Source organism: Mobula hypostoma, chromosome 3 (assembly GCF_963921235.1).
Source record: "Mobula hypostoma chromosome 3, sMobHyp1.1, whole genome shotgun sequence".
In the NCBI taxonomy this organism is placed as follows: domain Eukaryota; kingdom Metazoa; phylum Chordata; class Chondrichthyes; order Myliobatiformes; family Myliobatidae; genus Mobula; species Mobula hypostoma.
The window spans coordinates 179,934,723-179,947,392 of record NC_086099.1 but is presented as its reverse complement, the minus strand read 5'-3'; the positions used below and the strand labels follow the sequence as shown (position 1 = coordinate 179,947,392).

Sequence of the window (12,670 nt, the reverse complement as noted above, 5' to 3'; positions counted from 1 at the left end):
GGCCATTGTAAATTGCCAGTTGTTGATAAGGGGAAGGGGATTGAAGAGAATTTAGGGAAAATAAAACATAGGATTAATGTAAAGTGGATGGGCCTGAACTCATTGGGTTGAAAGGCATCTTTCCACACAAAATATTGACAGAATTACCACAGAGGAGGCTGGTTTCCGTGATGTGCTAAGTTACGTCCAAAACTCTCAGCAGTTTCTTGCAGTCACATGCAGAGCTGTTAAATATCCAGACAGAATGTTTTCTATGTTGCATCAATAATAGTTGTAAGGAAGTTTATTTTTGCTTCCCAATCACAAAATATTAAGATTTTTTGTTTCAAGTTTATCAATTTCTTACGTTTTCACAGCTACCAGCTCGCAGTTTCACAATGCCTTTCATGTGAAGCTGCATTAGTTTGTAGAACTCAGCAGGCATTTTGTGAGCCCTTGATGGCAACACATTGTCGTAGTAATGATGGAAGAATTGGTTTCCATTCATGTCCTTGGTGAAGGGCCAAAATCCATACAACCGAACTTCCTCACACATGTCCAATGCTGCACTTAATATTATCAAACCACTGGAAAGAAAACCCTCGTTTACACCGTTATCTTTCCAGAATTTACTGATAGATTTCATATACGAAGGATTTAAAAACACTGCCTGTTGTTTCGTTCCAAAATCTTGCAGAGTGTATAAAACTTTAAATGAAGTTGAAGTACAGAATGAAAAAGAAAATGCAGGCAACAGAATAAATGCATCTTCATATGCAGATATATGGTCCATAAATGGTTTCCTTCTTAAATTAAGACTTTTAAACCTGTAATTCAAATAATAGTTTACATTAAGGCCCTGAAGTTCAACGAAATTATCAATCTTATTGTCACAAATTGGAGCTTTGCATGTGACTTCAGCTGTTGGATAAACATAATCCACTGAGGAGCATATTACACTACATTGAAACTTTTCTAACTAACAGTGGGTGTTGCTTCCAGCAAGCAGCTGGAGATATAATCCTTCAATGGTCACCCCTCTCGTGGTACTCCATTAGTGGAGGTGGTGATATTGCAATAACTCGCCATTCAGAAAGGTCGAGGATCATAGGGCAGCAGGTGAATAACAGCACATCAGTGAGTGCTGGGGTTTCAGAGGCATTACATCCTCTCAGGACCTCTCTGGTGAGTAAAATTTCCAAAAGCTCTGGTTTTCACAGCAGTAGTCTCTGATTCATGTCACATTCTGTATTAAAGCCTCTGGCTATGAATCATGTGGTCTACACACTCCCCAGAGATCAAAGTCATGTTGCCAGCCATATTAACTCCCCTTTCCAATCCCACACTGAGATGTCTATGCATACCACATTGAGGGCAGAAGCAAACCGGAAAAGCACCATCTCATATTCTGTCTTGTTGCTCTGGAACATGAAAGCATCAAAAACAATTTTTTTACTCTCCAGTAACCCCATCCCCATCCTTTGTTTTCCCTCATCTCTCTGACCTCTTTACTACCCCTCTTATCTCCCCCACCTTCTGAACCTGCCTACAGCCCCTACAACTCTCCCGCAACTACCAGAAGTTCAAGAAATTGATGTTTATGTCATCAGGTTAGAGACTACTTGGATGGAATATAAGGAGTTGTTCCTCCAATCCGAGTGTGGCCTCATCGCTGCAGTGGATGAGGCCAACGACTGATATGCTGTATAGGCTCAAACTTGATTGCATGGTCATTGATTTCTCCAACTTCTGGTAATATGCCAGGTTTCACCTCTCACCTATCACCTTGTACTTCTTCCTCCCCTCCCTCCACCTTATTACTCTGACTTCTCATCTTTCTTACAATCCTGAAGGATCTCAGCCTGAAACATTGACCGTTTACTCCTTTTTCTAGATTGTTCCTGGCCCGCTGAGTTCCTCCAGCATTTTGTGTGTGTTGTGTGGATTTCCAGCATCTGCAGATTTTCTTGTGTTTGTCCACCCATCACATACCTGCTTGTGCCCACAACTCATTCAATAACGGGCTGATCCAATTCTTCCAGTCATCCCCACTCCCCTGCCTTCTCCCCATACTCTTTGATGTCTTGGCTAATCAATAACCTGTCTAACTCTGCCTTAAATACACCCAATGACTTGGCCTCCACAGCCGTTCGTGGCAACAAATTCCAGATTTACTGCTCTCAGACTAAAGGAATTTCTCTGCATCTCTGTTCTAAACGGACATCCTGCAATCCTGAAGTCGTGTTTTCTTGTCCTGGTCTCCCCTACCATGGGAAATAACTTTGACATATCTAATCTGTCCAGGCCTTTTAACATTCTGAGGGTTTCTATGAGATCCCCTCTCATTCTCCTGAACTCCAGGGAATACAGACCAAGAGCTGCCAGACGTTCTGCATACGGTAACCCTTTCATTTCTGAAATCATTCTTGTGAATCTTCTCTGAACCCTCTCCAATGTCAGTATATCCTTTCTAAAATAAGGAGGCCAAAACTGCACACAATAAGTGTGTGTGTGGTCTCACACGTGCCTTATAGAGCCTGTAGGTGGTGAACGGCTGTGTCTCATGATGCGGGGGACAGAGGAGAAGTCGGTGCTGTCACACCTAGCCTGAACAGCGGGCAGGCTGTGGCTGGCGTGGGTGTCCAGCCGAAGCTGCCTGCTCTCGGGTTGTAAGCGGCTCCGCTCCAGCACGTCCGCCACTGGCTGAAGTCAACTCGCAGATCTCAGTGCAGGTGCCGCACACAGAAGCTCTGGAAACTGGAGGCGGTGACCGTGTCCGTTGTTCTTGCCAAGTAAACCTCGCTGCAACCTGGAACGTGCTATCTAGTTCAGGTTATGTGCAATAAGAAATTAATAATTAACGATCTTAGTGTGTGTGGTGTTCTATGGAAGAGAAATCTAATAATAGAATTCTTCATTAAGATTAAAATTTGAAACATTAGAAACAGAAACTAAGGGTCTCGAATCTGAGCTAAGGAAATGACAAAGGAACGAGGTATAAGAGCGAACGATTTAGGGAAATTTATTACTAAGGGTAACAGTAAATAGGATAATATTAATACATGAATTTTTATCAACTATTCATTCTGGCAAAAAAAATACGTCAGGAAAGAGGGCTCACTGTGTCTTATGGAGGAACTTAGATAATATTAGATCCAAAGATGTCCAGAAAAAAGAACTTGTTGTTCAGAGTTCAATGCAGAATGACAAAATATTCTGAGGAAATATTGAGAATCAGGGAGCTTTCAGTGATCAGGAAAAAACTGACTGTAAAAAATGTCATACATATGCAAAGAGTATATATTACTTAACTACGTTATAACTTAAGTATTTTGAAGTTAAACAACAAATAATGAATTATTTTGCAAACTGTAGTCAATAAACCGACCAAAATGTATTATTTAACATAATTTTTCTTCATGTTACGTTTCAAATGATTCACAGCCAACATCTCTCACAGTTTGAAATCTCTTGTACACAAGAGCTGTGTTAATAATGATTGTAGGTATGTTATTTATCAATACTGGATTCTAATGTATTAACTGATTATACTGAATGGATTGAACTCTGGCAGGAGAATTGGCGAGTAGAGGGGATATTTGAATCAGAATCAGGTTTATTATCACTGGCATGTGTCATGAAATTTGTTAACTTAGAAGCAGCAATTCAATAGAAGAGGAAAAAACAAAATAATATAAATAAATAAATTGATTACAGAGCACGCATATTAAATAGATTAAAAACTATGTAAAATAACAGAAATATATATTTAAAAAGTGAAGTAGTGTCCAAGGGTTCACTGTCCATGTAGGAACTGGATGGCTGAGGGGAAGAAGCTGTTCCCTAATCGCTGAGCACATGCCTTCAGGCTTCTGTACCTGCTTCTTGATGATACGTTTGTACATGTTGTCAATAGTTGAAGAATTTAACTGATGACCATCCCTTCTCCCAGTGTAGAAGCAGTTCTCCAAGAGCATTATTTCATGATCTTTTCATCACTGACATTTTTTCTCAAGCAGCTAAGAATTCCAACTAGAACTCACCACACAAAACAAACAATTCACAGTTACGTAGATCAGGTTTAAGGAGGGCCAGAAGGATAAATCATTGTCCTGCATCACAACTCTTTAACCTCAAAGAGCAAAGATACAGATTTGAAATGCACAAGAGATTAGAGATGTGGAGATCTGGAACAACTTACAAAATTGTGGAGGAAATCAGTGGGTCAGACAGCACCTATGGAGAGGAGTGCTCAATCAACTTTTCATGTTGAGACACTTCATCTGGAGTGTAAAGGAGAAATAGCCAGTGCAGACAGGTAGTGGGAAGGGTTGGAGCAAGAGCTGGCAAGTGATAGGTGGATGCGGGTGAGGAGTGGTAAAAGGCATATGGGGGAGGGGAATGTGGAAATAATGTCAGAAGCTAGGAAGTGAAAGCAATAAAGTGCTGAAGGTGATGGGATCTGACAGGAAACTGGAACATGGAGTCAAGGGAGGGAGATGAGGAAAGCAGATGGGAATAGTGGGGAAAGGGAACCAGTGGGAGGAATATATGGGTGAAGGAGTGGATAGAAAAGGGAAAAGAAAGAGTGTGTCATCATGTTATAGACTATTTAGGTTGAATAGAAGGTGCTGCTCCTTTAGTTTGCATTAAGCCACAAACTGGCAATAGACTAGGCCAAGGAGTAGAAAGGTTATTGAGGAAAGATGTGGTGGACATAGATGAACTGGGGAAAATTCAACTTACCCTCCCCAGTCTGCCTTTCCATTCCTCCTCACCCAGATTTACCCACTGCCTGCTAGGCCTTGCACCATCCCTTCCCTCCACACTTTAATACTGGCTAGCTCCCCTCTCTCTTTCAGTCGAGATGAAGACGACTGGACCAAAACATTGATTGTCTGTCTCTCTCCACAGAAGCCACCTGAGCCACTGAGTTCCTCAGTATTTTACATGTTGCTAAAGATTCAGATTAGTTTATTGTCATGTACACCTAGGAGCAATGAAATTCCTTGATTGCATGAACTCATCAAATTCCTAGAGAAGGCAATGATGAAGAAACAAAATAGGGAGAAAGATTCCTGAAAATATGGGGACTGGCTACAACATACATCTCTTTTCAATTCACAGCTCTTTCGTCCTAGATACATTTCTCTTTATCTTTGTTTGTAGAAACATAGAAACATAGAAAATAGGTGCAGGAGTAGGCCATTCGGCCCTTCAAGCCTGCACCGCCATTTATTATGATCATGGCTGATCATCCAACTCAGAACCCCGCCCCAGCCTTCCCTTCATATCCCCTGACCCCCGTAGCCACAAGGGCCATATCTAACTCCCTCTTAAATATAGCCAATGAACTGGCCTCAACTGTTTCCTGTGGCAGAGAATTCCACAGATTCACCACTCACTGTGTGAAGAAGTTTTTCCTAATCTCGGTCCTAAAAGGCTTCCTCTCTATCCTCAAACTGTGGCCACTCGTTCTGGACTTCCCCAACATCTGGAACAATCTTCCTGCATCTAGCCTGTCCAATCCCTTTAGGATCTTATACGTTTCAATCAGTTCCCCCCTCAATCTTCTAAATTCCAACGAGTACAAGCCCAGTTCATCCAGTCTTTCTTCATATGAAAATCCTGCCATCCCAGGAATCAATCTGGTGAACCTTCTTTGTACTCCCTCTATGGCAAGGATGTCTTTCCTCAGATTAGGGGACCAAAACTGCACACAATACTCCAGGTGTGGTCTCACCAAGGCCTTGTACAACTGCAGTAGTACCTCCCTGCTCCTGTACTCGAATCCTCTCGCTATAAATGCCAGCATACCATTCGCCTTTTTCACCGCCTGCTGTACCTGCATGCCCACTTTCAATGACTGGTGTATAATGACACCCAGGTCTCATTGCACCTCCCCTTTTCCTAATCGGCCACCATTCAGATAATAATCTGTTTTCCTATTTTTGCCACCAAAGTGAATAACTTCACATTTATCCACATTAAATTGCATCTGCCATGAATTTGCCCACTCATCCAACCTATCCAAGTCACCCTGCATCCTCCTAGCATCCTCCTCACAGCTAACACTGCCACCCAGCTTCGTGTCATCCGCAAACTTGGAGATGCTGCATTTAATTCCCTCATCCAAGTCATTAATATATATTGTAAACAACTGGGGTCCCAGCACTGAGCCTTGCGGTACCCCACTAGTCACCGCCTGCCATTCTGAAAAGGTCCCGTTTATTCCCACTCTTTGCTTCCTATCTGCTAACCAATTCTCCACCCACACCAATACCTTACCCCCAATACCGTGTGCTTTAAGTTTGCACACTAATCTCCTGTGTGGGACCTTGTCAAAAGCCTTTTGAAAATCCAAATATACCACATCCACTGGTTCTCCTCATCCACTCTACTAGTTACATCCTCAAAAAATTCTATGAGATTCGTCAGACATGATTTTCCTTTCACAAATCCATGCTGACTTTGTCCGATCATTTCACCGTTTTCCAAATGTGCTGTTATCACATCCTTGATAACTGACTCCAGCAGTTTCCCCACCACCGACGTTAGGCTAACCAGTCTATAATTCCCCGGTTTCTCTCTCCCTCCTTTTTTAAAAAGTGGAGTTACATTAGCCACCCTCCAATCCTCAGGAACTAGTCCAGAATCTAATGATTTTTGAAAAATTATCACTAATGCATCCACTATTTCTTGGGCTACTTCCTTAAGCACTCTAGGATGCAGACCATCTGGCCCTGGGGATTTATCTGCCTTCAATCCCTTCAATTTACCTAACACCACTTCCCTACTAACATGTATTTCGCTCAGTTCCTCCATCTCACTGGACCCTCTGTCCCCTACTATTTCTGGAAGATTATTTATGTCCTCCTTAGTGAAGACAGAACCAAAGTAATTATTCAATTGGTCTGCCATGTCCTTGCTCCCCATAATCAATTCACCTGTTTCTGTCTGCAGGGGACCTACATTTGTCTTTACCAGTCTTTTCCTTTTTACATATCTATAAAAGCTTTTACAGTCCGTTTTTATGTTCCCTGCCAGTTTTCTCTCATAATCTTTTTTCCCCTTCCTAATTAAGCCCTTTGTCCTCCTCTGCTGAACTCTGAATTTCTCCCAGTCCTTAGATGAGCCACTTTCTCTGGCTAATTTGTATGCTTCTTCTTTGGAATTGATACTATCCCTAATTTCTCTTGTCAGCCACGGGTGCACTGCCTTCCTTGATTTATTCTTTTAGCAGCTAAATAAATAAATAATGACCTATTTACAGAGATAATTGGATTGGAAGTCACAATATCCGTTTTAGTACCCACATCATCCTTATAATCAACAAAAGGAGGCAGATTACACCTGCATGCAAATATATTAAAAAATTAATATTGCATAATATAAACTTGCCACTTGTATGTACATCATGAGAAACAGCAAGTTAATGGGAAAAATAAAATAAGCATACATTTTTCATCAGACTAGCAAAGATGACTGATGTGATAGATTGTAATTTCAATTACTTAACAATAAATGACTCAAATTTTGTAATGAAATCATCATTAATCAATGAATTGGCAATAGGCCTTAGAAAATTCTAGTCAGAGGTGATTTTCAAACCAAATGGTTATCTCCAGTAGACCAACGTTACTGAAGCAAAATACAAGCCACATTTTGATTCATACCTGAATACAAAGTTAGCCCGATCTATTTCAGTTCCACAACTGCTGTTCGCTAAAATGCCAGTATTTCCGACAACAGAGCAGAGCTTTAGTTTTTTTAAATGGTACTGCCTAAACAAAATCAGTCACATTGAATTAGAATCTCTTACAATTCTATGATTTCTTAAATTCTGCAGAAAACTGAATTTGCATAATCAACCTCATGGTATTATTTTACAGTACATTTAAAGAAGGAAATAGCAGGGTGAGGATGTAGGAAAACATCAATCATCCTCATTATGTTTTAAAACTCATTTCAGAGACAAAAAGAACAAGACAAAAAAAAATCAACAAATTATCTGAATGCAGTTTAAAATAATTGTATTTGAAACAAGTTTTATAGATTATTAACATTTCCTTATGTTCGATGCTGTGAGGTCCGAGTTGCCACAGTGAAGCAGTCCTCACAACTAAAATGGTTAATTTAGACAATGAAGTGTTCTTTTTCACAAGTTTATAAAATGTGATCCAAGACATACATGTTCTGCTGAGATGGGAATTTCACAGGATAATTATTTAATACATTGAATTTATTGCATGAAACTACAGCTGGGAAGTGAATAAAACGTGTGCAATGGATTCAATTGTGGCTTCAGCTGCAACTCCAACCAAAGCACGTTTCCCCTCTCACAACAGGTAGATATCTACACACTTACCCAGTGGATTACATACTTAAAATTTATCAAATAAAGAGTGAAAGTGAAGTGGCAGGAATCAGTAAGATCTACTACAAGTCTATAAAATAGAATAATGATTTTGTGTACACATGTACAGAAGTATACAAAATCATAACCACTCAGACCATGAAAGTGGTATTATTAATGGGAAATAAGCAGACGCCAAAGGTCTACAAACAATATTTTGCATTTTACTAAAAGCTCTGTGTCTAGGTCTTAAAGAAGTAGATGCATAATAGTGGATGCACTGTTTGTGATCTTCGGACAGTTCCTGAATTCTAGGGAAGTTTAAAAATTCAAACGTCACACAGCTTTTTAAGAGTCTGAATTTAGAAAACAGGAAACAGCAGACTGGTCAGTATAATATGTAATTTCAAAACTTCTGATAACGATAGTTGAGGAAATGAAGGCTGCTTGGCAAGTATTAAACTAAATTGCTCCAGAGTAAACATTGAATGACAGAATTACTTGTACTTTCTTATCCAAAACTCCTTTCTCATATTTAATTCCGACAGCTGCCCAATGGGACAAAGCACATTAATTCCTTTCATACACACGTGGCTGACATGCCCTTCTATATTTGGGAACCAGTGAGCATCTTCCTATAACTAATTTTGTGTGGGATTCGACTCACATTCTGCAAAACTAGAGAGGAAGAGAAAATTCACTGAATGAAGCTATGGGGTTGAACAATAGAGAAGGCAAAAGGTTTTTATCAGAGCTTTCCATTTCATGTGCCTGTCCCACATTTGCTACCAACTATCAACTGTGGAACAGGTAGCTGCAGATTGTTTAAATACTTTTGATTCACAGGATGAAGGTGTGCTCCTCTGCTTAACATTTACCATCTGTCATGTTGATCAGCTCTTTAGAATTGCACTTCAAAAGGCAAATAAGAACAAGCGTGAAACAATTAAACAGGACGCTCTTTATGAAAGGCAATGCTTGCTTCAATAACATAATAAAAGTCAATAATGTTATAATGCTTAGAAAGTATATTGCAGCTGTTTGATTCAATTTTCATGCAAGTCATAATTTAATTACACTCCAGATGTTTAAACACTATTCCTGTTGTTTCATTAACCTACTCTTTGCTGTTGAATCAACACATTGAGCTGAAATGCTGTATGTACATATGAGATAAAACTGCATCAAAAGTCAGTGCCACAATAAAAGCACCTAACACAGAAGATAACAGATTGGAATAAACAGATAGTTGACCAGCTAACAGGAAATACCTTACACAGGGACTTTCCTGGTTGACAAGACATGACAGGTGATGAGTTATAACTATTGATAATCTATGTAAATAGTTTGGATCAAGGAATGAAAGGCACACTTGCTAAATATGCTCTTAGCATTAAGTAGCAGAGTAAATTGTGAAGAGGATGAAAGGAGCCTACTAAGAAATACAGATTTAGTGAATAAATATTTGGCGAATACTGTGTATTATAGGATAATGTGAAATTGTCCATTTTGGTATTATCTAAGAGGTAAGAGATTGCAGAGATCCAAGATGTAGAAGGATCAAAATGTCCCAGTGCATAATTTGAAACAGACTATAACATGAAAAGAAAGAAATTGGGAAAACTAATACTATTTCATTATTTATTTCCTGATAACTCTAATAAATAAATTAGGGAGGTTATTCTTCATTCATATGAGGCATTGTTGTGATCATATCTGCAGTATTGCATACAACATATTTAAAGCAGGAAGTTAATGTATTTAAACCAGTTAACGTCATTGGACTAATACCACAGGGAGAGCTTGTTGCTTTTTGAGTAAAGCTTAGCCAGGCTAGGCTCATGCCTCATGTAATGACAGGAATTTAAATTAGATATTTCAGACAAAACTATCTGAAGCCCTTGATTTAAAGTTGCAAATAAAGTTTAGTGTAGAGACGGTTGAGGTGATTTCTTTTTTGTAGGAAGAAAGAAGAACATTCTTAAAGGGATACAAGTGCAGAGGGTCCTGTGGATGTGGGTCAACTCATTCTAGAAAGAATATGCAAGTATTGGAGAGTGTCTGCAGGAGATTTCTCAGCATAGTCCTTGGGATAAGGGACCCATTTCTGGGATGGAAGTGTTTGGCAGGTCATGCAGAACCAGTGTAAAGAGAAAAGAGTCAGTGTTTTGAATTAAGAACCCTTGATCAGAACAGGAAAAGTGAGAAGATAATTAGTAACTGACATACTTTCCACAGATGCTGTTTCCAGTTCTTTCTGTCTTAATTTCAGATTTCCAACTTCTCCAGAATTTTAACCAAAGGGATTGTCTGTGATAAGACCGAAGTTGTCAAGGCAACAATCATCATAAAAATTGGAACAAAAGTACTATAGAGACAAAATGGAACATAAAATATTAAAATAAAGTCACAGGTACATCTTCATAAAAGTCACCTGGAACTGTTAAGCTCAGGATTGTGATATCCTTAATTGGAAAATGAGATGCCCATTCTCAAACTTACATTAGGCATCATTGGAATAATGTAGAAGTCCCACAGTCTGCAATTGATTTCCCCACAACAGCAGCATCAAATGGAATAAGTTCAACTCGAAGAAATACAAATTAATTGTTGCTTCACATTTAAGGATTGTTAGGATCCATGGATGGTGGGAAAGGATGAGGTAGAGAGCAAGAGTTTCATCTCCAGCATTTGTGAAAATGCTGTGAGAAATGGAATGGTTGGTAAATTGGAAAAATGAACCAGGAAGTTGTGAGCCCTCTGCAGTATACAAGATTTTTAAAAATGCGGCGCATCTTACACTGACTCTTAATTCATGTACACTTGAGTAAACTATCACCTACCTTAGGAAGTAGATTGACAACATCTTCTGTAATTTTAAAAATTCTTCGAGGTTCTGCACTATAACTGATATTTGTTCCCAATGGTGAATTGTCCTGAGTGACAATAAAATTTTGACTTGCATTGCAGCATTTCTGCAGCTGTGACCTGGAAGAGAAAACATTGAATCACAGAAGCAAACAGCACAGAACCAGACCCTCTTGACCAACCTCACCCAAGCCAACCATTCATCACTCTGTGTAAAACTACCCCTCAATTCTCATTCCAATGCCTTTCCTCTCACCTTGAACCTGTGCCCTCTAGATCGATACTTTTCTCCTCAGGGAAGATGTACTCAGGACCATTTATTCCATCTATAGCAACCATGATGCCTGTCTCTACTAATCGTTAGACTCATATCCAACATCTCGACTTTCTTTTTTACAGCTGCACAGACCAACCATCGCTCTGAGCAGAAACATTTTCACATGGTCTAAAAACTGCACAGCATTTTAATAAAACATTATATAAAAGAAAGTTTCAGCTACGTGGCAACAAACACGATGTGTGCGGGAACATTGTTTTACCGCATCTCTCACTGTCCGACAGCTCAGTGGTAAGACCTATCCTGGTTGGTCCTCCCAAACTGCCACACCTCACACTTGTCTGCATTAAATTTCATCTGTCATTTTTCAATCCATTTTCCCAGCTGGTACAGATCCTGCTGCAAGCTTTGATACTCGTTCTTGCTGTTCATTTTACCCCTAATCTCGGTGTCATCCACAAATCTGCTGATCTGGTTCACCACATTATCATCCAGATCATTAATAAAGATGACAAACAATAATGGACCCAGCACCGATCCCTGGGACACTCCATTAGTCACAGGCCTCCAGTCAGAGAGGCAACCATATACTATCACTCTCTGCCTTCTCCCACAAAGCCAATGTCTAGTCCAATTTACAGCTCATCTTGAATGCCAAGTGACTGAATCTCTTGACTAACCTCATGTGCAGGACATTATCAAATGCTTTACAGAAGTCCACTGCCTTCCTTCATCAACTTTCCTGGTAACTGCCACAAAAATCCCTCTATGATTGTTTGGACATTACCTACCATGCACAAAGCCATGCTGACTATCCCTAATCAATCCCATAAATCCATAAGATATATGAGCAGTATTAGGCCATTTGCCCATTGAGCCTGCTCTGCTATATCACCATGGCTAACCCATTTTCTGTTTCAGCCCCAATGTCCTGCCTTCTCCCCATATCCCTTCATGCCCTGACTAATCAAGAATCTATCACCCTCTGCATTAAATACACCCAATGACTTGGCCTCCACAGCTGCCCGTGGCAATGAATTCCACAGATTCACCAATCCCTGGCTAAAGAAATTCCTCTTCATCTTTATTTCTAACCAGACTCTGCTCTATTCTGATACTGTACCCTCTGGTCTTAGACTCCCCCACCATAGGAAACATCCTCTCCACATAGACTCAATGGAGTTCTTTCA

The 12,670-nt window shown here is 39.8% G+C and overlaps 1 protein-coding gene across 1 annotated transcript; it reads right to left on the bottom strand.

The window, feature by feature from the left end:
* Positions 1-334: 334 nt before the first annotated feature.
* On the bottom strand, positions 335-11,201 carry LOC134343763 (alpha-N-acetylneuraminide alpha-2,8-sialyltransferase-like). The gene is made up of 5 exons (XM_063042503.1): positions 11,179-11,201; positions 10,565-10,645; positions 7,656-7,763; positions 7,243-7,332; positions 335-806 (listed from the first exon to the last, which is right to left on the bottom strand). The coding sequence occupies exons 1-5, from the start codon at positions 11,199-11,201 to the stop codon at positions 335-337; spliced, it is 774 nt and encodes a 257-aa protein (XP_062898573.1).
* Positions 11,202-12,670: the final 1,469 nt, after the last annotated feature.

Coding starts and splice junctions, on each gene's coding strand:
- LOC134343763 (XM_063042503.1), bottom strand. CDS start 11,201: ATGTTGTCAATCTACTTCCTAAG. Junction 10,646..11,178: donor TTGTCAATCTACTTCCTAAG/GTAGGTGATAGT, acceptor GTCTTATCACAG/ACAATCCCTTTGGTTAAAAT. Junction 807..7,242: donor CCAATTATCTCTGTAAATAG/GTCATTATTTAT, acceptor TTTGAATTACAG/GTTTAAAAGTCTTAATTTAA.